At 44.3% G+C, this 26,529-nt stretch overlaps 1 protein-coding gene and 1 long non-coding RNA gene across 2 annotated transcripts; one reads left to right on the forward strand and one right to left on the reverse strand.

The window, feature by feature from the left end:
* The first annotated feature begins 1,161 nt into the window (after positions 1-1,161).
* On the forward strand, positions 1,162-9,362 carry LOC124673207 (heat shock 70 kDa protein BIP4-like). The gene is made up of 2 exons (XM_047209327.1): positions 1,162-2,917; positions 9,127-9,362. The coding sequence occupies exons 1-2, from the start codon at positions 1,345-1,347 to the stop codon at positions 9,360-9,362; spliced, it is 1,809 nt and encodes a 602-aa protein (XP_047065283.1). The 5' UTR covers positions 1,162-1,344.
* Positions 9,363-11,663: 2,301 nt separating this feature from the next.
* On the reverse strand, positions 11,664-20,810 carry LOC124676302. Its single transcript, XR_006993571.1, has 11 exons — positions 20,765-20,810; positions 20,533-20,701; positions 20,082-20,318; positions 19,362-19,473; positions 19,063-19,212; positions 18,744-18,914; positions 16,063-16,154; positions 15,229-15,357; positions 13,783-14,177; positions 13,515-13,570; positions 11,664-12,115 (listed from the first exon to the last, which is right to left on the reverse strand). It is a non-coding gene; the product is annotated as an uncharacterized LOC124676302 (long non-coding RNA).
* Between the last annotated feature and the right edge of the window lie 5,719 nt (positions 20,811-26,529).

A 26,529-nucleotide genomic window follows, 5' to 3' on the forward strand; every position in this document is an offset into this window, starting at 1 on the left:
GACAACGATCCGAGGCCGCGATGAACCGGGGCTCCACGATGACGCCCAGAAGAGGGTATTGAGATTTTACCCGAGAAAAACTGCATGCCGCGCGCTCAACGTCTTCCATTGACTGGTCTTTCCCAAGAAGCTGTTTTTAGTTATTTGATTTCTTGGTTTTACAGGTAGTAGAAAGGAGCATGCATATATGCATGAGTTTAGTGAAATACTAGCTAAAAAGGCAAGGGAAGTAGCGAAGGTTTGTGGTGTGCGATGGATGTAGATTACCATGCATCCAGTTTTGATGACAAGTAATAACTTGATAATCGTGTGCTAATTGATGGTGAATTTGGTGGGTTGGTACGAGAACAAGCACGTACGCAGCAGGTACAGCTAGGTAGCTTGAACACGTACTTGGGCAGATCGAAGAAGAAAGCAGGCAGCTGGAATCGCGGCAGGATATACTGTATGATGGATGGATTCGCATGTGGTTGGGCCCGCGTGAGTGATCCATCCAGTTAACAAGATGGATATAACAAGTGGATTTGGGCATCCAGTTAACAAGATGGATATAACAAGTGGATTTGGGAGTAGTCTTCCTCCTTGTTGTGACAGCGCATACGTACATCGCAGCAGCAGCATCCCAGGCGCGCGCATGCCAAAACACGAAAGGGAACGACCCAACGCATCGCAGCCAGCAGCGAGGGAGTCGAAAACGCGCGCGACGGATTGGTTGACCGGTCAGCCCAGCGCCACCCATGACGCACGTACGCGTCGGAGACCACCGCCGACCGTGACGCTCTACCTCGCGCGCGGTATGTTCTGCCGCCATAAATAGCAGCGCCTCGGAGACTACTTCGACCGAAAGGAGCCCCACAAGGGTGTCAATCAACCCCGACGAGGTCGTGGAGGTGCTTCCGGGCCCTCCCTGTCACGCCGGAAAATTTCAGTCTAGATTAAGCCAAATGAAATTTAGACCCAATAGTTCGGTACGGTGATAAATTTTTTTGAAATTAGGGAAAACTTGGTGAGGTCCAGTTCGAAACCTTGTCGGCCATACTTTCTCAATGCAAAGTGGGGCCAAGAACGATTGTATTTTTGAAACGGATCGAACAACGAAATCAATTGCTCGTCACGCAGTGGCAGCCTGGTTCCCGCCAACGCGTCACAAACACTCACGTGGAGATCATCGCCAACGACCAGGGTAACCGGATCACGCCGTCCTGGGTCGCCTTCACGGACACCGGCGAGAGGCTCATCGGCGAGGCCGCAAAGAACCAGGCCGCCGCCAACCCGCTCCGCACCGTCTACGACGCCAAGCGCCTCATCGGCCGCCAGTTCGCCGACGCGGAGGTGCAGAGGGACATGAAGCTGCTGCCCTACAAGGTCGTGGAGAAGAACGGGAAGCCGCACGCGGAGGTGGACGTGAGGGACGGCGACGTGAGGCTGTTTAGCCCGGAGGAGGTCAGCGCCATGGTGCTGACGCGGATGAAGGAGACGGCGGAGGCGTACCTCGGCGAGAAGGTGCGGGACGCCGTGATCACCATCCCGGCCTACTTCAACGACGCGCAGCGCCAGGCCACCAAGGACGCCGGCGCCATCGCCGGGCTCAACGTCGTCCGCCTCATCAACGAGCCCACCGCCGCCGCTCTCGCCTACGGACTTGACAAGGTGGATGAGAAAAAGGAAAAGACCGTCCTCGTCTTCGACCTCGGTGGCGGCACCTTCGACGTCAGCGTTCTCGCGCTCGACGGCGGCGTCTTCGAGGTCCTTGCCACCAACGGCGACACACACCTCGGAGGCGAGGACTTCGACCAGCGCGTCATGGACCACTTCATCAAGCTCGTCAAGCGGAAGCACGGCGTCGACGTCTCCAGCGATGCCCGCGCGCTCGGCAAGCTCCGCCGCGAGTGTGAGCGCGCCAAGCGGGCGCTCAGCAACCAGCACCAGGTCCGAGTCGAGATCGAGTCGCTGGTAAACGGCGTCGACCTGTCGGAGCCGCTCACCAGGGCTAGGTTCGAGGAGCTTAACGCCGACCTCTTTCGCAAGACGATGGCACCCGTCAAGAAGGCCATGCAGGATGCCGGGCTCTCCAAGGCCGACATCGACGAGGTCGTGCTCGTCGGCGGCAGCACCAGGATCCCCAAGATCCAGCAGCTCCTCAAAGACTACTTCGACGGCAAGGAGCCCCACAAGGGTGTCAATCCTGACGAGGCCGTGGCCTACGGCGCCGCCGTGCAGGGGAGCATCGTGGTCGGCGACAACAACGGCTTGTTGGTGCTCGACGTGACGCCGTTGACGCTCGGCATTGAGACGGCCGGCGGCGTGATGGCGAGCGTGGTACCACGGAACTCGCCGATTCCGATGAAGAGGACGCAGATGTTCACCACCTACAAGGACAGGCAGACCACGGTGACGATCATGGTGTTCGAGGGCGAGCGCAGCATGACGAAAGACAACCGGCTGCTTGGCAAGTTCGACCTCACCGGGATCGCGCCGGCGCCGAGGGGCACGGCGCAGATCGAGGTGAGCTTCGAGGTGGACGTCAACGGCATCCTCCACGTGCGGGCGTCGGACAAGGGCACCGGCCGGTCGGAGAAGATCGAGATCGTCAGCGCCGCCGACCGCCGCATCAGCCCGGAGGAGATCGACCGCATGGTGCGTGAGGCGGAGGAGTTCGCCGAGCAGGACAAGAAGGTGATGGACAAGGTGGACGCGAGGAACAAGCTGGAGGCGTACGTGTACCATGTCCGGACGACGGTCGACGGCGAGATGGGATGGAGGATGGACGGCGGCGATAAGGAGAGGGTGGAGGAGGCGGCAAGGGAGGTCAGCGAGTGGATCGACAACGTCAGCTTGGACGCCGAGAAGGACGACTACGTGGAGAAGCTCAAGGAGCTGGAGGATGTCTGCAACCCTGTCTTCGCTGCCGCCTACGGCAGTCAGCACGGGGCCGACGAGGAGCTTTAGACTTCCATTAACTAGCTAGCTTTTTGTTCTTTATAGCTTATATAGTTACATTACTGGAGTAATTTTTTTTTGTCTTAGTAAGATTAGACTTGAACTACGTATTATTAATTGATCTGTACATATTGCTAGCTAGGATTTTCTTTCTCATAGTACATTACTCGCATTTTTATTTGGCTAGATTTATATTCTGGAATTTTCCAACACATAGAATCCCGTAGGATTTCCAAAGGTATGAGTTCAATTTCCCCTAAGATTAGGCTGAAATTAAAATAAAAAGTGTATATCCTGAAGAGTTCATCACGAAAATGCGTCAAGAGGAAAACCGACGACACATCAAAAGATGCATGTTAATATTGACAATACGACGCCAAGAGACCTCATAACACTTCCGACGAACCGTCACCGACATCACTTACATAGCACAAACCATATGAAACAATACAACAAAGATGCTTTCCTGCATAGTACGTACTGCAACATCAAGGACAAAATTATTTGAACAATACCCGCCGGTTACTGCGGAGAATTTAGAGAACAAAATTTTGTGTTTGGCATATGCTAAAATTTGGATTGAATAAGAACATTGAACATGGTAGTAGCAAAATCAAGGGCTCAGAGTAGAGAGAAATGTAAAAATTGTTTGAGAGAATTTTTTTTTAGCAACATTAGCGTAGGGGAAGCCTCTACGGTGTAAATTTTATATTAAAGATAAAGCGAAACTGTACAAGCCGATGGTCCAAAGTCCCAAGACAGAATTTTTTTTTCAATTCGGGCTACTCCCCTTTCCATTACTTAACATAACGGAAATATACATTGTCCAAGAATTACTTCCGAAACACATCAAAAGGAAACAGGAAAGAAAGAGCGCCCTTGCATCGATAGGAAACCCGCTGACAGATGCCTCGGCATCGAGACATCTACTACGGGGCAAAAACCTATCAACACTAAGACTAAAAAAGGTGTTTATCACATAGTACATCCCTCGAAACCAAAAGGTTAACAGGCATCAGCAACTAGACTTTCAGCTCTTCAGATTTGAGCAGCCCGACGATCACGATCTTCAATCATCAGCAGTCCTGGCTCCGGGGTCTCCTGCTTCTTCCTTGCCAATTCTGCCGCCATGGTAATCAGCTTCTTCGCACCTCCTCTAATCTTCTCTGCATCCTCCGCTTTGTAAAGGCCTGCCCAGTAATTAAGAAAGGAACAGATAGTAAACAAGATCACCTCAGGGAATTTACATCAAGGAGGGAAGAAATGCGCTAGAAAGAAGATCATTATACAAAGATATTCAGAATCCAGTCCACTAGGGATTGCACCAAAGAGGCCTTCACTCTAAAACGATGTAACATTAAATCTTGTTGGAACCTGACTCTCCAGCGACCAACTGAAGGCTGTTGTCATTGAAAAATGAGATCATTACGTTCCTTCCAAATATTCCATGCAGCACATGCTACCACCTCCAAGAAACAGGGGCTGTAAAGATAGACTTTGATAGACTGAAGCGTTCTGCAAACTCCAGAGATGTATCCCGTATTATTCCGAGTTTCTCCCAACAATGGTGAGCAAATGAGCACTCAAAAACAAGTGGTCTCTTGATTCAATCAAAGCGTCGTCGCACAACACACAATCTGGTCCAGAGTCAAGATGCCAATTTTTTCTAGTCATCAATTCCCTTGTATTTAAGCGGTCAAGCATAAGCAGCTAAGTGAACACTTTCAACTTTGGCAAGGCACGTGACTTCCAAATGGCATTCAGAGCAAGATCCTTTGGAAGCTGAGCAAACAAGAAATTATAGTATTTTGATGCTCTATAGGAAGAACTTCCCCAAACAAATACCCACTGATCTTGAGCCGCGATATCAACAGGATGGTCTGATATCAGTTCTGTGACCTGCTGGAATTCTTCATATGCTTCAAAAGATTTTTTTTTTTTTTGAAACGGAGGCAAAAGCTTTGCCTCATCTATTAATTAAGCAGAAAGTGCACAGTTTTTAGGAGAAAACCGGGCGAAAACTATACAACAAGACACCACGGGGCCAAACCCCCACGCACCACGCCACAAGGGCAAGCCCACTCAAACCCAGTACTGATACACGCTCACCAAGACTAGCTTGCCATCCAACCAAGCAGGAGAGAAGACGTCGTGCCTACTATGGGAGGAGCAGACACGGGACACTCCAACATATCTGAAGAAGACGAACATCTCAGAGAACTGCGCCAAAACGACCTTGTCGCCCTCGCGACACAAAGTCGATGTCCTCAACATTGTCAAACTGACGAACATTCGGAACCGCCACCCCGACATACCGCTGCTCCATCGCGTCCTGCGCGTCCACCAAGACCACCACCTTCCGGGGCCGCCGCCCCGATGTACCACCGCTCGCACTCGAGCTGCAACGCCGCACGAAACCGTCCACCCGCAACCCAAGCTGCACAGGGCACACGGCCGCAGACCACGGGCATCACACCAACTCCTCCGGGGCCGCCGCCCCGACATAACGTCCGACCGTTCCTACTAGGGGACGCGTCCGACCGAGCCGACTGCCCTGCCGCCCACATGGCCAAGGTCGCCACCCAAGTCGTGGCAAGCCGCATCCCCGCACCATAGAGATGCTGCCGCACCGCCTTCCGGGGCCGCCGCCCCGGCTCACAACCACCTACCCGAGGCCGCCGCCTCGACATCCTCAAACCCGTCCGGCATGGCAACTTAGCACGACAAGAAAAACCACCACCGCCTAGAGAAGGTCAAGCTCTCCAAGACGACGCCTCCAAGAAGGGAAGCTACGAGACCGTAGCCGTCGCCCGCACCGACCGAGGCCAGAGCTTGGGTTTTCACCTGGAGATCTTGAACCTTTGAATGCAGGAGAGGTAAGAGCCCCACAACGATGCCTTCAAGAAGGGGAACGGCGCCCCAGGGCGTCGCCATCGCCGGCACCGACCGAGTCGGGCAGGGCTTTCACCCGGAGCACCATTCTGCCAAGGCGCCCTTCACCTACAGGGCAGTCAAAGCATGCCGGCCAGCATGTACAAAATCCACTCTCATAAGACTTCATATGCTCACAATTAAATGATATTTCAACGGTTGACATAGATGGCAAGGGCGTGACACAAAAATATGTATGATGATCATCCTCTTCACTGGCAGAATTTGACCACACTTCGTGTACTAATTAGATATTCATTATGTCTACAAGTTTAGTGTTGAAAACATGACTACATGAGGACATAAAGTTAGATTAATATAGAGATGATCGTGCAGGTGCTTCCGGGTCCTCCCTATCACGCCTCAAAATTTCAGTCTAGATTCAAACCAAATAAAATTAAAGAATCAAATGAAATTTAGACCCAATAGTTCGGTGATAAATTTTGAAATTAGGGAAAACTTGGTGAGGTCCAGTTCTAAACCTTGTCGGCCATACTTTCTCAAGCCAGATACGAAACCTGCAAAGTGGGGCCAAGAACGATTGTTTTTTGAAACGGATCGAACAACGAAATCAATTGCTCGTCAAGACGTCACGCAGTGGCAGCCTGGTTCCCGCCAACGCGTCACAAACACTCACGGCCGCCCGATCATCGTATCCCACGGCCCAGAGGTAGTAACAAGAAGCTTACCTCTACAAGAAAGTTTGGTACTGTTAAGAAACCTTGGGCTTCAAGCTCGAGAGATGCATTATGCTGCAGTCATATTCAGGATTCAACAGATCAGGTCACTTGGATGATTGGATTGGTTCATATGAAGTCGATATACAAAAGGTTTTCGATATTGGTGGACACAGAACAAATTTCCATGGAGACCTTTAAATGACAGTAATGGCAGATATGAAGCCCTGAACAACTACTTATGGCAACAAAAAAAGTTAATGGGCGAAGTGGTGCCATGTCAACTGTCAAGGTGTGTTGGGCAAAGCATACCTTGTCGAAAGCACGGCGACATTCGTTAGAGGGCGTTCCAACAAATGGGATATTTTTCTTCTCCAAAAGCTCCTGAACATTTGAATGAACAAGACAAACATATAAAAAACTGGGAAATTCTTAATTTCAGTCTTGATGAATTGATATTAAGTTCTATACAGCAGAATACCAACGTTAGCAAATTTTCCTATTCAATATCCACTGGTAACTGCTAACCTGGATACCACCATCTTCACCGAATTTCCCATGTATCACCGGGAAGACGATGTCAAAATTGGCAGAGAGATGGTCCGCGAAGTCAGATAAGGAGCTGAATTCTTGCGCTAGACTGTAGAAGTGGAACCGGAAACTGAATATTTTGGAGTGAACTACAAGTAGGAAGGGAAGTAAATAATCCATAGCAATAAGCTGACCTTTCAAGCTTGAAATCAAAGTCGGAAGGGGTGTTGGAGTATAGCTGTGGAAATAGAATATGACGGCAGATTGTCATTTTACAAGTAGAGTGCTCGGGCATGCATGTGTAACTAACTGAATATTCAGCTAAGAAGCAACTGAATGTTGAGGTAAGAAACAAGAGTATCTGAACACATCATCCGGAAAAGATCGATCTTGAAAATCAATTTTTATCGTTTTCCTCATTAATTCCCTTTCAGTTTCAGACGCGCGTGTGTGTACGACATGATGGTTAATGTTCTTCGCCACTGCCACTAGGCTGGCGTGCTCGATGGAGATGCTGGTTCTGAGGGCATGCCCAATGCACTGCCTTAGAGGTACTGTCTCACACCTTTAACTAGGTTCGGGTGGTTCAAAGTAGATTTGGATGAGGAGGGAGCCTCCTCTTTAGGAAGTGGAATCTTAAGCCTTAAAATTATGGTTTTTGGAGAGAGAAAGAGATACATAGTGTCATATTTATGGGTCTCTTCTCTCTTTTTCCTGACTAAAGTTGTAGCTTCCATAGGAGAGATAAAATTCATCATGTTGCAACTATTTTACATGGAGCAGCTAATTGTGTATGCCACCATTGCTCATGCCCTGAATTCCTGATGCTCGTAGTTCTGAGCATTAGGTTCAAGCTGAGCATCAAGACATAGTCTTCTCTTCTGTGTCCACCTTGTTCGTTATCAGAGATGTGCACCAGGTGATCATCAGTACCCTCAGCATGCACCAATACGAATAAAGCGCCCCTGATAAGGAATACAGCCGGGATGCCGAACGTTGATTCTTCTTCAGCTTGATATGCGAATTCAGAGATCCACTCTGGTTTCGACGTCGGGAAGGAAAGCGATGTTAATTTGGCAGAGAACATGTCTCTTTTGTCGATCTTCTGGATCCTGATCATGTCTATTAATTTCCCCCCTTTCAGTTCACTCCCTGCATCACTGTCGTTGCCCCGCTTTTATGGCTCGATTATTCCTGCTTTCAGCAAAAGTTTTGTTTGCTTTCCCGAATCTAACTGCTGCTATGTGAGAAAAATTCTTGTATTTTTCAATGGAACTGCTCTGTTCAATTATACAACTATCGTATTTTATGTTTTGGATCATCAAAGCGCATGCACATCGCCCTCATCAAACAGAAATCTTTTCTTTTTGTTACCGACAAGCTCTCATTCATCCATGTCCTTTTTTTTTTTCATTCTATTATGTTTGTTTGTGAATAAGCACTCTTTACTATACTGTATTAGATGTTGTCATAGTCTATTTATCAGATCGATGGATCTCGAGAGTAGTTGGATTGATCTGGCTTAATTTGCTCGTTGGATTTAAGCGAAAAGAGTGGTACCAAAGCATATGATTTGGTAGTAGGAGTAATAATGAACACTACTAGTCTGTAATGCAAACCAAATTCCTTTATTATTCGACCATAACAGCAACGGCATGCAGGTAGCAGCCGCGAAGGCGCAGCCTCCATGACGCCGCCGCGTCGCCATCGATCACCACCGGCGACTCAGGCAGTAGTACCAGACACGCAAAATAACTAACGACAGCAATCCAGACAGGGGAGAAATTAAGCAAACGTCAGCCCATGCATCCAAGTCGGATGGATCGGCTAGAGGGCGAGGACGAGGCCCGGGAGGGAGTTGCGGGCGCTGTCGGGGCGGCGGCTCTGCCACACGCACTTGGAGGCCGCAGCGGCGGCGAGGCGCGTGACGGTGAGGTCAGTGTTGAAGTACTCGCGCAGCTGGGTGATCACCCAGTAGGCGCCGGCGGCGGAGGCGCCCTCGGCGATGACGGTGGAGCCGAAGGCCTCGACGGTGCGTGGCGCGAAGCGGAAGGAGGAGGCCCCGCCGGTGAGGACGCGCATCATGTGCTGGTGCGCGGGCGGGCCATGGAACCACCACTCGAGGTCCGGGGCCAGGAGGGAGTGCACGGCGGCGTGGTCAAAATGAAGTCGATCTCGCCTTTTCCGGATTTTCTCCCGCACCAGGCTATAGGCCATGGGCTAGGTTGGGTTCACAAGTCAATGGACCACCGACCCGACCCGCGCGTCCAGATCGACGACTAACTAATGAACGAATCGATCGGTAGTTTGTTTCCGTCGTGGTTGGAGAGGAAGAAAAAACGCAAAGTTTTTAGGAATCCACGAAAAGGGCGGTAAGTACACGTACCTGAAACCACCTGATCCATCTCATCTGCATCTTGTTTTTCTTCATCTCCTCTATATCCTACGAATCACCGGCCTTGAGCTCCACTACTTGGTCCACCAGACCACAGCTAGCGTCAGCGGCCGCACGACGACCACGCGCCTCCAGATCATGCATAACTGATCAACTCATGATCGATTCCTCCAATGAAGAAAACATCAAGGCAATGGACCAGTCGGTAAGATGAAAAATTACCTGCTAGCTGCTGGACAGGCCGGGAAGGCATCCACGCACGGCACCCTCTCCTCTCCTCTCCGAGCAAGAGTCAAAGTCTAAGTCGGTCGCACGCGCTAGCCGCACGCGGTACCTCAACCCCTCTCCGTATTTGTAGACTACAAGCCACCGGTTCTTTTTCGTTTGAATTTTGGTGATTGGCGCTACTCATTTTTCATCCCTGCACCTCCTAATGGTTTGCCGCTATTTTGGTTTTCCTCACCCCCTCAATCTCAGGAGAGAAGCAAAATGGCAATTAATCGCCCTTCAAACTAGGAATAGCCTTAACTGGCAGGCCGCGATTTGCGAGACAATATGATTTCTCTTTTAATTTACCAGGTTGTTTAGGGCGCATTAAATCAGGAGAGTAAGACGGATTGTTTCCTCTCTTTTTTTACTCCCCCTCTTACCGCATATAAGACATTTTAAATTACCATTCCAAAAAGGTCTTGCACCAGGGAACATGGGAAACATATTGGATGGCTCATGCATGCACCTAATCAAGCTCCAGACATATTTCTTAATTCTTGATACAAATGTTAAGCTATATGTTTTTTCTGAAGAGGAAACACATTAATTGTCACATTGGCAATCTCATACTAATTGATGATTTTTTCGGGGAGAAAAATAAGCTTTCACTTGATTTCAGTAACTAACTTAATTACTACGGTTTATTTAGCAGAAACCATCCTTTATTTAAACGTCAACAACCAAAGGATACATAAACCATCGGGTGGTTCTAAAAACCAAACTCTACGGCCTAGTCCTCTCTAACTACACTCCTAGCCAGGTTGTGTGCCTCCTTATTCGTTCTCCGGAGCTAGCCGAACACCAGCTCCTCAAATTCAGTAGTTGCCGACTTGATCTCTTGTATAATATGAGCATAAGGCCCTATTGTACCGGCTTCCAGGCTGACAGTCACTCGCGATTTTAATCCGTCGAGTTGAGGTCCCTTGCTAGTGCGAGTGCTTCTCTGCACACGCCAGGGCTTCCAAGGTCTCGGCGTCCGTGCGCTCTAGGAATATCACAGTCGATGCCCCCAGAAAAATTCCCGCGTTGCTCCTTGCCACATCAGCAACTGTTCCTCTGCCGGTGTTCTTGCTGAAGGCAGCATCGTCGTTGAACTTGAACATCCCCGCTGGAGGGTGGATCCATTTGTCTGCTACTTTCTCTGCCGTCCGGGCAGCAGCAAACCATCTCTCCTAGCAGATACTTGCTCGTCACTTCTCTTCAGATCAGCTATGAATTACTAGGTTGACATGAGCAGCAACAATTACAGAATATATACTATATGTTTCCAAAAGATCACCATCTCGTCAACAATAATCCAGATTGATTTTATGAACCAGACACGATAATGATCCTACAAGAAAGATTTACATAAAGACTATCGATCGAAGAAGAAACTAAGCATACAAGTGCTGACGCAAGCAGAATTTCAAGTGCTTAATACATCTACCAAACCTTGAGATGTTCATATTGTCTTTATGAACCAAAAACGCTTTAAGATAACCTAACATCAAGAGTGAACCAATGACCATGTCCGGCGCGCGAAGTAAGAAACACCAGTCATCCAACACAAAGAAATTTGAAACATTATTATTATTATTATTATTTTTTTTTTTTTTGAGACCCCTCGATCTGTGTTACAGCTGTAGTATCTGAACTTATGCACTAACACAACACCACACTCACACCACACACACGCACACCACTAGTGCACAAGTTAGACCCTAGAACTATACACACAGCACACATAATTTGGGTGTCCCTAGGAGCTAGTAGTTGTGGCACATATGTGTGGAGGGGATTTTATTTGGGACCTAGAGCCCCGGTGAGACACCCGCAAATTCGCTCCCCCTGGGAGTCGAACGCGGGCGGGCTGGCTGGCCACTGCCGAGCACAGCCACTGCGCTGTCATGCGCGTCTCTCAAAGAAATTTGAAACATTATCAAAAACTTGTATTTGGATTTCAAACTCGGTATCAAATACATTTCATGGACCACGGCAACTTGACATGAGCTAGTCTGTCTTGCCAAAGTACATAAGACACATACATGCATCTAGCTTACAGAACTAAAATAGAGCCAACGCACCAGGGACAGGACATCAATATGCTAGCTCATGTCTCCAAGAAACAAACATCATACAAAAAAAACTTAATAAACAGTCACTCCATCTGTTTAATAAGCTCCAGTCTAGTATTTGACCTAGCCAACTTCAAGCAACGTCACAAAGAAAAGAATGTCCGGTTCCGGCGTCCAGTTCCACTTCGCACCTTCACATGCAGCAAGCCAACATGTTGCTCCGTCGCCACCGACTTCCACTGGTTTAACCGGTTCACCTCCTTTGTCACCGGCACGAAATAGACCAAAGAAAGTAACACCTCCACATAAGACAACTGGACATGCATAAGCAAAGATGGCAAACTGAAATAAAACGAACAGAGCACTACTCTAACGATAAGAAGAAAAGGCTATAACATGTACAAATAATTTTATAGCCACATCGGAGCTACATATCAGAGTAACCAACTACATGTAAATATCTATATCTAAAAGAAAAATCATATGAAATTCAATGGTCATATGGTACATTCAAAAGAAACCCGTGTTTACCAAAGATGACAATAAAATAGTAGTACGGTAGCATTAGTTCTAGCCAAGAGGAAATCCTGCTGCTTTTCATAACTTTGAATCTCTTCCAAGGTGTAAACAGATGGTTCTAATTGGTCACGTCAACTCAATAGGTTCTCCTAACAGTGGACAAGAAATACTAGGATAGTTCCCCTCTGTCAAGTATTTAGTGTAAATGTCAACTAAAGGTTTTCCTTTATGGGAACATCTCAACACATCTCAACGTCTATTCAAGCACCCAAAGGATATGCAGTACGCTTCTACTGCATACAAAAGCAACAAGGAACTTGTACCAAACATACCATCCGAGTTGAGAGGAGCAAGTATACAGATTAGTACGTAGATGATGCCATGAATATAACCAAGGGATGGTAGCAAGCAGAGGCAGAACTTCATCTGTTTTAGATATACAAAAGGAAGCTCAATAATAATGGTGGTATGCTACCAAGATATAACATGGTACTATCACTGTTGTTACCCCCAAAAAATGCTTCATCAATATATTCCAGACATTTATAATGATCAACGCAAATCATCTGAAGTTTCAAACAGCTCACGCTTCTAGTGGGGAATAAATCTCGCTCCCAAGATAATTGTGGTAAAAGATGCATCACTACAATGCATTCTGGTAATTTAGTACACGATGGGTTAAGTTACGAGCTAAATCTTGATCAGAATTACAAACCAAAATCAACCATCAAAATGAAGAAACCCGTGGCCATGCATCATGTATTGATGTAACTATAACATATGTCAAAAGTTCGAACTACAAAGAGGGCACCCAACAGCCAGAACATCATATTATTTACAATAACAAGGAAATTGCACCATATTTGTGGACTGGTATAATGCAATTTGACATTTGGTTTGAGGATTTATTTCTTCACTTCCTGTAGTCTCAACTTCGGAGTAAGTTCAATGATGAACCATTTTAGATATAGGAGCTCACCATTCTACGGGAGGGTCTTAACACCATATTTGTGGACAAATATATATATATGGCTGTTTTTCTTCATGTATCTATCAACTTCGCTTTCTTGATTATTTTTTTGGCCACAAATGTTTTTTCTCATCTATGTATAAGAGCTTTCTTTTTCCTTGTTGATATAATTTATTCATAGTTGAGCCAAAGGAAGCGGGAGAACTATTTGAGGGAAACCGTACCATCTTGAAGAGTCGCCAACCTCAGGGTCACCAAATGTTGTCATCAGGTCAGGGTCCTGTAAAAAATTGTCAATTAGTTGTTTAAAGGAGGTTTCTCCATATTTGTAACACCTTACATCTGTACATTTTTCCACTTATATATAAAAAATCGACAAACAGTAGGGTTCTTTGCCCTACTGTGCAGTTGTAAAAAGAAAAGAGGTTCCTCCACTATCAATGGGTTACAAGAAAGATAACAAAATAAGATATGTTGTGGCCAAGCACATACATTCGGGATGACATCCATACCGACAGTACAGGTATCCAAGAGTACCACCACCCATTCCTCCAGTAAAGCCAGACATTCCACCAGTTGTGCATCCTGGGAAGCCCGTGGAAGATGCATCTTCAGATGAGTGGCTTCACAGTTGCTCCTTCTTGGCTAGTGGGAACACAGTTTTTCCCTTTTGCGTCTACCAACACAGTTTGGCTAGTATAGGCAAAAACTGAAACAATAGTTCACTCTTTTGCAGCTTCCTCTTCAGGAGCGCCACGACAAATCTTTCGATTGGTCATCCGTGTACCGCTCCAGACCCGTGTCTCAGTGACTACCAACTGGTTGAAGAAGAGACTCGGTTCATCCGTTCATCTCCTCACGGCATGACCTCGGCATGTACATGGAGACTGAAAAACATAATAGTATCAGCACATTTAGGAAAGACTGAAAAAATATACTAGGCAGTAAAGTATTCCTCCCTTGGTTTACACATTCAAAAAAATGAAATAAACTAATAAGCAAGATATGCAAATCGTGGTTAAACCAGAACAAAGAATGGAAGGGACGATTCGATCACAAGATTTTCTCAATTATCAACACATTCAAACTTGGAGTGCAGTGAACGAGAACAAAGAATGGAAGACACAATTCAATCACTAGATTTTCTCAACTACCAACACATTCATTCACATGCCTATGTCAGGGACCAATTTTCTAAAAGAAAATGGATGAGACAGTGATCATGTCAAACTAAGTGTAAAAGTAAACAAGTAGATGCAGCAATAGATGATGGAGCTAGTTAAGTCTTGTACATAGTTAGCTAGAGAGGTCCTGGATGAAGAAAAAATAAAATGGAGACTAAATGCCAATAGGTTGAAGACAATGGAGCACACTTGAGCTTGTCAGACCAAGTATAAAATTAAACAAGTACTGCTTACATGCGGCGGCAGCTACAGGTAGGCAGGTCCAAATAAAGATAGCTAGCTAGCGAGGTCCCAGATGAAGACAAAATATTATAGATGCACCAAATGCGTAATAGGCTATCGGGCGCACAAGGTACTTGTTCAAAGATGGCGTCCCTTCACTTATTTCAATTGCACAATCTAACCTGCCCGTTTACAGGGCACTCATACAAGTTGGATATACTAAGATTGTGGACTGATGGCTGATGACTGAACAGAGGTTTTATTAAGATCAACACAAATAGGTAGAAAATTGAGCTCCATGCAACTACAAATAAAACCAACACTAGCCTATATGTGTTCATCATCACAAAATAAAAAAATGATGATTTATCTGATTATCGAAGCAAAAGCATATACCATGTCTCCTCGCATGTCAGGAACCTAAAGGGAAATATTAATTTCTGGTTATATTCTTCATAGTTTGACACAAGCAAATGATGTATCTAGAAAAAGTAGAACTTACATCTCCGAGCAAGAGTCAAATAGAACTTACCAAATGCAGACATCGGGACCGGGAGCACCTCCAGCTCCACGCATACCACCACCCATTCCTGCAGGCATATCACCATCCATTCCTCCAGCGAAGGCAGGCATTCCACCTGGCGTGCCTTCTGAGAACCCCCTAGAAGATGCATTTCTAGATGAGAAGATTGACAACTGATCCTTCTTGGCATTCTTAAGACTATTGGAAATACATAACATGAATTTAGATCTTACCATGAAAAACAGTACGCCTAGAATACTCCTAACAGGGGTAGGAATTTTGGTACGAAAATTACCTCTGCCTCGATATGCCGATGAAGATGGTCACATTCAAATTTCTTTTCTTCCGTCTACCGAAACCTTTCATACTTCATGCGGCACTCAAATCACTAGTTCACTATATTTACCATCACCAGACATTTCATGCATACTAGTTGAATTTATCAATCTGCCATATGGTGGATTTAAGGATTCCATTACCAACTAGTTCACTATAGTTACTCATAGCAATTGCTCGGGGACGTGGTCGTCAGAAGACACCGGCAACAGCTCCAGGTGGACCGGGGCTCACAGACCAGAGTTGCTGCTCCTGTAGGTGATCATTTACGTCTTGCAGCAGGTTCCCTTGGCCTTGAGCACCCAACACACCCTTGACACTAACAACCTTAAATTTCCAACTAACAACTGTGGTCGGATCACAATAGAACAGTAATGCGAACAACAACTCTAACTCGAATTGGTGGCGAACAATGCAAACAAGATACATAATCTATCTTTTGTCTCAATACTCAAATACATACACTAAGTGAAAAAAGCATATGCATGTGTAGTAGCAACAAATTACCTACATAATTCAGACCTTGGATTATCTGCTTCTCGTTTGCTATTTTGCCTAGCATAAAAGTATATTCGGCCGTCCATGTTCCGTATACATAGCTGGAGAAATCAGGTAACACCGATATAAGATACACATATGGGAGAAGAGCAACTAGACAAGATATCACTGGTCAAGTAAAATACTTATACAACCACTTTGGCACTTCACGCATACAAGTTGAGTTTATCAAACCACCTTGCCGACACGGAGTTAAAATATGGTGTGGATTTAATAAGGATTACATTACCAATCCTTTTCAAATTACTAATAGCATTTTCTTGGGGATGTGGTCGTCTTTAGACGTCAACAACGGATCCAGGTGTACCGGGGTTCACCATCAAGGATTTGTAGCCGAGGCCGAGACCGCATTTGTTAATGTAAGTGATCATTTGCCTCTCGTAATAGGTCCCCTTGGCGCCAACAGCATGAAATAGAAAGAGCCAGGATAAAGGGAAAATTATCTGATATTTCAGCTAAGGAGCCTGTAAAGTTTAACATAGCTAACATGGAAAATCACCACCTCAAATAACATCAATCCCCGGGAACGCTTAATACATCAACCATGCATATATACGGTGGAAAATATAGCTCAGCAATTTAAGATTGACCACATCAATAGTTTCACACATCATGGTTCCATACAAAAATATAAAGTATGCATCTATCCAGTTATCAACTCGCTAATACACCAGCATTAATGGCTCTCCATTAGTTGGTTTTGTGACCAATAAAAGGAAAACAAAACAAGATGGAAATATCACTTCTTGGGTTACCCTTTACAATCAAGCCCTGTGTCACTTGCGCTACTAGTATACAACATGACGAATAAGAAAATATCTATAGGTTGTTTGAGAGACGAAGCCACATTATGATTACCAGTGGCGTGCAACTAGCTAGACAAGCAACCATAAAGCAGAAATGAGATGATTCTGTCTTAACAAGTAATGCATTCACGTCTTGATAGAAAAATAGCTCTACTATCTCTAGGCACAAAAACTCATCGGATATATAAGGAAATATTTCGATTATGTAGTTACCCAAATTTGTTGCAAATGTCTCTAGATAAAACAACAAGAAGAATATCACTTGCAATCCATATCATCTACTAGTTCTACCTGCGCAACGTATTTCTGAGAGACCAAAAAAAAGGTCAAAACTTCAAAGCTACAGTCTCGAAGTACTCTTCACGAATGTGCAACTTCGGTGAATAACAGTGACCATCAAATGATTAGAGCATAACAAGTCATACCACCATAAGTAAATATATATATACGTAAATAATGTGTAACATCGTACTATCCAAGCAAGACTACTCCTTGGTTTAAGAGCCGATGACACCATAAACGCGACCTAAGATCCATCCTCAATTTTAAACAATCTTTTGTGCCTAAATGACGAGTAGGCTTGCAAACTAACTTAACACTGCTTGCTTGCTTCGATGACAGACAATCTTTTGGCTCGCTTGTGGCCTCTTACGAGGCTTGTAAATCTGAACTCTATCTTTCCAATGCAATGAAATGTAATAGTCTATTGCGTTTTCTCGAAAATGACACACACTGGTATACAATACAAGAAATTAATACTTGCATCACGAGGGTATTGTTACTTGCTGCTGGATCCATCACACAGTACTACTAAGCATTCCAAAAAAAATGGCAAGAAACATACCACAACATCCATCCATCTTCTCATGAACCACTGCCTATTAATTGTTTAAAGATTGGAAAATGAAAGAATTTTATTTCTTTAGCACATGCCATATATTGAGTTATTGACACAACTATCGAATATAAAAGGCCATGAGAATCTATCTTTAATATATGCAGAATTGATGCGCCACATCAAAGAGGGGTTTTATATATCAGTTATCACTATATATAGTAATCAGGGAAACTAAACAAAACAACCATGCAATAAAAACAAGCATTCAATGTAACATGTTTTGGTTCCGACAAGAAATTCTATAAACCATCCATGAAACTGTAATGCTAAATTTTATGGAGCATCCATAGAAGGAAGCAATCTCCGGAGATTCTAGTAATAGAAATTATAGCCACCTTGATAATTCGAAGTATAATAATAGATTGTACATTGTAATATAACGGGGTGGCTTTCAATTATCTGGGTGTATCCAGATATGAGAGGAAACCAGTCAATTGTGCAATTTAATTGTTCACAAATGATGTAAAAACAAGTGTACTCCTCAACAGGGCCATTTCCAATGTTTAGAGAAATCATACACCAAAGCATTGAAAGTGCGACTCTTGGGCAGCAAAAATGATAGAATTTTTAAATCATGCACCGAAGAATTTTTAAAACACATACCAGGATAATTTGTAGATTTTCTTTTTTGTTTGTTTGTTTCACATGTATTGACATTACTTAAAAAGGCTTGAAAGTTATTTTTGGATAGATAACACGGTTGCACTAGGTTTTTTCGATACAGATTTGTAATAGGTTTCTGGAAAAGGTAGTTAATCCCCCTTTAGAATTGACAGTCAATTTTCTCAATTGTTTGTGTGTGAGTATTAATACTTTTGCATGTCGTATTGTCTTATTGGCACCATTATTCAATAATATATATATTGATTGTGTTTTCTCAAATGAAAAGTTGTTGGTACACAAGGAGGGGAGAAGAAGAATCACACCTATACCATGCAGCCAGGACAGGGGCGAAGCCGGAAGTAGGCAAAGCCGAGGGAAAGTGACATCATGGACAGGGTTCCTCACTGAACTTCTCTAGCTTGGTTGTTGGAAGGAGGATCTTCCGAATGACATCGTGCATCTCCCAACAATGTAACCGTGAGAAAATAGGTCTCCTGACAACACAAGCATAACAATAATTAGAACTAGTACAAGATCTAAAAAAGTGGTTCCTGGCCATCCTTGATGTTTTCCATCAGCACACGAGAGAGGAGGTCAAAGTTTTATGCCTCCAAAGTATGTTTCATGAACAAAGACCCATACCTAGGTTAATTCCAATGCTAATAGCCTTCCTTGCTGCCATAATCTCAGCTTGGAGCGCACCCTGAATATTGTCAAGTCCTCTCACAACGTTGAACAAAGCTTCTCCATCTTGATGCCCAAAGACAAACCCCCGTCCACCAGAATTGTTGACTACATGAAAAGAGGCAGCAATGTTGATCTTTACAACACAAAATAACGTGCTAATCAACTTGATGAACATAAAAAAATACCAGAAAGAACTCTACGGATATAAAATTATGGGCAACTTAAAATAACATAGCACAATAGGTGCTCCTTACCATGACAAGTTCAATTTCCATGTGGCTCGGGTAATTTAACTATCTTGCTTTATCCCTTCCGAATGTCCGGGTACTGGTACCACGAATCAGTTTTGATGATGTCTTCTAACACCTGAAATAACACGAAAATAGTTGGTTGCTTAACTGGGAGGCAAACCCACCAAAAATAAAGTTACCTACGAGACACACATGTAGAGAGGATGAAAGAAGGATTCCAGAGAGCAGCATTCCGCCAACTCTATTATCACAATAGAGAATAGGCTAGGTAAAAAACTCTTGCCAATTCATCTCAAATGACATTCAAGTACTAAACAGAGCAAGCATAAGTCAAAAGATACATGGATACTAGCTACAGTTTTCAGTACACTACACTGTAGACAGGAGAAAAACAACAACAAATCAATCTCTCAGCAGAATACGAGAAAGATAACTGATACAGAAATGTGTTTGTTGGAATTAATTAAGAGCAGCAAGTGTAATGGCTCAATAGATTCAGCATAACTCAAAAAAGTATATGAGGATCAATGATATCTAGTGACAAAGGTTGATCAGGTCATTACAGACCATGGTTAAAAAAGCATTGCGAAGTGTACGCTTAGGCGTAAAACTAAGCGCATCGGTGGACAAACGGTTTTTTTTGTGCCGAAGTGGCCCATTAAGTGCTGAGAGGATAATTATATATATAACCAATGTTGTGCAGCAAAGGAAGGGGCATTTCACCTGGTTTATGATTGAACTCCTATGCTCGCAAACAGTCCAGGGCCCGAGGACAGCGGGGTTGGTGAGGGTCCAAGGGCTGCGGCTTATTTGCTAGCAACATTGGCTCTATGTGGTCCATTCGGTTAGGCTGCCGTCACCATGGATGCCAAAGACGAAACCTTTCTGTTCTTGAGCCTCTATAAGGCCGAAATTAATAGCAATCCCTTCATAGAAGATGCTTTGATAATATTTCTAGAACTGCAGATTAATTATAAGAATTGGTGTCTAAAACATAACCTTAGCACATATAAGGAGTAAAATGGAAAGCTAGAGAGCGCTAGGATTTTCCTATACTTCATGATGAGTCCACTAATATATGAAATCCTCTCCAGCTAACAAATACTGAAACTACCTATAGCATGAAGATAGGATTTGTCAAGCATATTAGAAGAAACATGACAAAAGTGAATACCTATGGAAGAATGGAAGCAATGGAGGTTGAAGCTGCAGGCCTGTAGGATGTTAATGCCATTACAACCAGTGGTAGGGGACAACTGAAGCAAGACACCATGCATCAAATGTGAGTGTCTTGCAAATTGTAGAATGTCGTTGGTGTCCATTCTCCCGGCCGAACCATAGTCCTAGAAAGATGTTCAGGTTGTTAACACTCCATTTCTATAAGACGAAGAGGAAGATGAATATACCTTTTGTAGTATATAAAGCCACCGGACTTGTTGATGACTAGAATGCTGTAAATTGCCACTCGTTGCCATAGTGACACGATAACGCGGAGTCGAGATACAAGTAAATTTCTCATATAAGTTGCTGAAGAAATATGATAAATCATTAAAAGCTCAATACACGTAAGAAAACAACAGTAGAACAAAACCATCCTTCTACAAATAGTTAAAAATTTCATCAATTATTCAGAGTGAACAACAAACAGATCTCTTTGCAATTCTGAGACCAAGATGATATATAAACTATGCATAAAAATGTGAACTCATGCCTGAAACTGCATAGTTCTTTCCTCGTACTAAGGATCAAAGGAGGTCACACATAGCATAGATCTGTCCAGTACGCTCCCTTGCTACTACTAGTTAGTGTGTACATGCAGCGCATGATCTTTCTCATACAAATTAACAACAATTTGGTCACACGTCACGTGACAAACCAGATCGCCACAGATTGAGCAATTATATTTGTCAATGTAAGTTCAACCAACATAAAACAATTATTTAATAACTTTGTTTTCTAAATTTCAAGACAAATGAGAAGCATTTTTATGCACCTGCTAAACAGTTTGTTTTATCTGCATATATTTCCACAACTTCTATAGGCATTCCATAACAACAGCCTAGTGCAAGTGGAAGTCAACGTTTGCTGGAGAAATGGCAGTAGCAGCGTATTATTTGGAGCAAAATCTATGGGCAGCACCACCCCTTAGTCTAAAGCACTGACATATAAGAATATTACGTACGTGATTATAGATATGTACATGGAAGCTTGGTCCTAGCCTAAATCCAATCATGTAGAGCTGAAATGGAAAAGATAAGAAAACAATATGAAGAAAAAAATGCATACCTACAATGAGGCTATGTGTTCTCTATCAAGTATTAAACTCAATACGCCATCAGCAAATATGACACTGAATAACCGATAACGGGTAACAGAACTTCAATTCCAATTTTCCTTAAAGAATTGATTGATTGAAGTTAAAATATTTATTTATTTGAAGGAATGGAAGCAACCAATTTATACAACTTTAAAGCTTTCTGTATTAGTCATCCGGGGAAACAAACAACCTGTGTATTTATGTTCATGCAGAAGGAATTTTATATGGCCATTTAAGGTATAAGGAACACAAGTTTTCCCAATTGTCAAAATTCATTGTTGCTTCCGATTCTCGATAGCAAGTTGTATTTGTTAGAAAAGGTGTGATTTTGTGCAAACAGACATGTGGAACTATTAGTAGGTACTCATAAATTTCACATCAATTAATTGTGAAAAAATACATAAGAGAACACTTATGTGTAAGGGCTCTTCATAAATTTCACAGCAACATATAGTACCAGTTCAAGTTACTTGTTACTTGTTTCTTCTTTGAGTTCGGAATATGCTTATCAGCACAAAATATCAAAAGAGTTAGAAAGCCTCTACCATGTACTTGCTCATCAAGTACTACAAGATTCAGAAGCCACACACTATGTTTGCAAATGTACAAGGTTACCGGTCATGTAGGGACCAGGTTCCTTTTAGTATGACTACTCACCTATATATGATTTCATCCATCTCAATAACATAACTAAGTAGCTATAGGAGAAGAACAAGACGTTAGGATATCGACAGCTCGGGGGAGATGGAGACGTCTAGGCGAAGGACAATGTTGCGCTGGTTGCTAGTCAATTCAGGGAGGACGGCGACAACTGTGGGAGTCGAAGCATGAGCTAACAACAAGCCAGCTATCCCAAGGAGGCAGTGGCGCCTACTCTGAATTGGGGAAAGTAGACTTGGCGTCGGACTATCAGGTAGGGGGCGAAGTGGCGCTCTAACTGAGGATCATGTAGCATGGCCTACAATGTATTCACAATTGGATAGAACATGTCCGCCAACGCCCTAGTGTTAGCGAATTGCAATGGAGGAAGCTGAATCTCGTATCGGCGGTCAGCATCTTCGCCCGCATCGACGAAGTGTGCGTCGGGTGGATGGTGGGGCGGTTAGCGGCAGCTCAATGGCAGGGGCAGCAGGTCTAGGCCACAGGGGAGGATTCCAGGGATGGGGCTTTAATCGTGCAGATTGGACGCATGCCTTTCCATTACGATGGGGAATTTTTCCTCTGCCGCACTGTGCTCCACCAATATTTATTGCTAAGTGCACTCATGCATCCAATTAGGTTAATGCAGACGGTTAGTTCTGATTAGGTGGATTAATTTGAGGTACACTGAACAAGGTGTAGATGCATTGAAATGCACACCAATCCTCCATGTTCATGAACATCCATTTAAATAGGCCATGGTGTAGAAAATATGTGCTTCTGAATAAGCATCTACTTGGAATAGATTTTGATCTGTTCAGGTACTTTCATAATCATCAGTAATTATATTATATATTACATTTGTACTCCAATTTATGCATCCAATATCCCAATTTAACTTAAACAAGGTCTAGAAGAAGGTCACAGGTTGCAATAGTACAACACTAAAATATGTGCAAGATCGTATCGTTTTACAAGTAGCAAGTGTCCTGCAACTTGGTTCAATGTACGAATAGAGAGAATATGAGAAGTCTCACCGTTCTCGTGGCCTTGTTGTTGACGAGGACCGAGCCGGGCATTGTGAAAGGCTTCATGGGGAGGAGGTTGCCCAATTGCCACCGGGTGGATGGCAACTCCAAGCTGCATGTTGCAAAGAAGATGATTAACTCAGCATCATAATAATAAATGGCACCACAGCCCAATACTAGAAAATTGTTGAATTTTTTAAAATAGAGCATATTATACACAAAAATAGCTAGAACGCCGCAAGTTTATTTGCGAACACTTCACTATTTGACAAAAATATACGGTTCAAGAAGACACTTAGATACATAACATAGTATCATGTCCATAAATATATAAATAGTTTACCATAGACAACTATCAGACCACAAAACACACCAGAGATCCTCCAAGTAGATGAAAATGTTATTCTGAGCATCAATAAGTAAAATCTGCATATAAGCCATCAATTCCATAGAGTGACCAAAGAAAGAACACATTTTAGTTTAAAAATTTACGACATTTCACACCATGACTACAAACTTGGCCACTACCATGAAAACCTCTAATAAGCAAACACACAGAAGATACCATGTCCCATACTACAGTCTGCCCTGCCTATTAGTATCAGACAATTTTCAAGCATACAACAGAAGTAAGGGCAACAGTAAGTCCATCACCATCAGACGGCTTTGGCTCATCAACTAGGCCAGGGCAGGGTTGCAAGCAGGAGGGCACATGGTGCAATGGCAGTGCCGATACTAAGAGCATGGTTGTGGTCGGCACCAGATGATGAGTTGTGTCTGCTCAATCTAACTGTCTCGCACCAACATAACACCCATACAATTGCTGCCATCGAACTCGAGGTTGGCGGTGGAGGCTGGCTTGGAGACGGGAATGCAGCCAGAGCCAGAGACATCCAGGATACCCAGATGCGATTGCGGACGGTGCATACCGACAAGGGTCCTAGGGCTGCAGCTTGTTGGCCAGCTACATCTGATCAAAATAAGCATGGCCACGAGTATGTTTGTAACATAAATAAAGATGTTCATGGTTGTGTCCAGTCCACCGAAAGGAATAAAAACAAACAAGACCTACTGTGGGGCAGAGATAATTTGCACACCTCATGGCTCTCGGTCAGGGTGCTGGAGAGGCCCGAGCAGTAGGGTGTGTGTGTGCCGTGGCATCAACGCTAGCGTGAGCGCCACTGTGGTCGCCACCAGCCGACGAGCTGCTCCTGCTCAATCTGCTTGCAGCAAAATGTAAATATGGCTTAGTCAAACAATGTAATGTGCACCTCTGGATCGCAGCATGGATCGCAGCAAAACAGGCAACATTTTTTGTTGTTACACACTAGCTAGACACTTAGAATAGAACTATTATATCTTGACTGAAATTGATCCTACATGAGTGCAAATGCACACTCTCTGCATACACGATCGCATGAACCATTGGCACTTATATGTACACAGCAAGCCAAGCACATTAATTATACACAAAGCTAGCTAGAAGACCTCAGTTATAACTGTGAACACTAAAGTACACAAAATATACAGTTCAAGAAGATGCGTAGATACATAACATAGTATCATGTCCCTAAATATATAAGCAAAAAATATAAGGAGTATACCATGCATGGATCAGAACACAAAAACACACCGGAGATCTCCAAGTAGACGAAAACTAATTTAAAGCTAGCACCCCAATTATATGTACAGTTGTAACTAAACTGAACCATATAATTCAGTTACTATACAATGTTTCTCTGATATTTCTGCAGACTACTCACTCTGAATTAAAATTCCATGAGACATGGTTCTCTGAACGCACATGTCGTTGTTAAATGTGAACACCAAAAGTGTATGAGAGTGCAGCATCATTCAACAACATTAGTTATCCATCTCCCAAATTTTCTGAAGCTTAACACATTTTATGGACTCCTGAGTTACTCCACTAAACCCACAGAGATAAACTAATAAAACTTGTAGCCAAGTATCCAATTGAAATGACACCAACTTATGAATATATCACCAATGTTCTACACTACATGCATGGGCAATTCACCTGGTTTCAGGTTGAACTCTTGGCGCTTGCAGATGGTCTAGGCCCCAAGCACGTTGTTGTCCATCAGGTCCCAAGGCCATGGCTAGTTGGCCAGCCACATCGGCTCCGTCATGGTATATGAAGTACATGTGGAGCAAATGAATTTCCAGGTGAGTTCCCCCCTGCGATCAAAACATAAATTCAGGGCCACACAATGAACGCACAAAAAGGACAGTGATCTATTGAAGAGACAAAAAATTGAGTGATGAATTCAGCAATACCAATTTTCAGTTATATATAAACGCACCAGTAACACATCCCATGCTTTGTCAATCAAATTTCCAGACAGCAATATGTAGAGTATGTACTCGGTCTATTGTGTTGAAAAATAAAAGTGATCCATGGAAAATAAACTCGGTCTACATGGCATGGACTTGATGGTGATAGATTGCACATGCATCTTTATATCTAACTAAAACAGCCGTGTGGCCGGCAAGATCGTGATCCATCATCAATCTCATATATTACACATCGCGGCCTGAAATCTCGCGTTTTTAGGCCTGGACAGTGAGAGGGGTTCGCATGGGGAGCTTACAGCGAAGGCAGGTGAGCTTGAGGCGGATAGATCGGAGCCATGGATGAGGGCCTCCATCTCCCGCGCGCGCCGGATTGAGGCTCGGCCACTGCTGCGTGTCCATGTCAGGGAGTCCATCCCAAGCCAGGGAGGCCAAGTCGCGCGTGGTGGTCGGAGAAGAGGAGAATGCCGGCACGTGGCAGGTCGTCCCTCGTCGTTGACGAGCAGCAGGTCGGCTTCCATGTCCCCGGACCGGACGACCGACGAGGAGGGCCATACTTGACATAGGAGGTAGGGGAGAAGGAGCAGAAGCCAAGCGAGGGCATTCTGCTTCGTCGTCGGCGCCGGCCGGCAGGGGAGCGCTAGGGTTTGCGCGTGGGTTCTACTGGGGGAGCGCGGGAGTACGGCGGCTGTAGGGGAATCGACCTGTGAGAAGGAGGCTGCGCATGGGTAGCCGGCGAGCAGCGAGGATGGGCTCTGGTGAGCGGTGAGGCTTAGTTGGGTGGCGGTGGCGGCGGCGGCGGCGGCGAGATACTGGCAAGAAAATTTTCCAGAAAAATGAAAGAGAGGCAATCTGATTCGGGCTGATTCATCAG

This window comes from Lolium rigidum, chromosome 7 (genome assembly GCF_022539505.1).
Source record: "Lolium rigidum isolate FL_2022 chromosome 7, APGP_CSIRO_Lrig_0.1, whole genome shotgun sequence".
Taxonomy (NCBI): Eukaryota; Viridiplantae; Streptophyta; class Magnoliopsida; order Poales; family Poaceae; genus Lolium; species Lolium rigidum.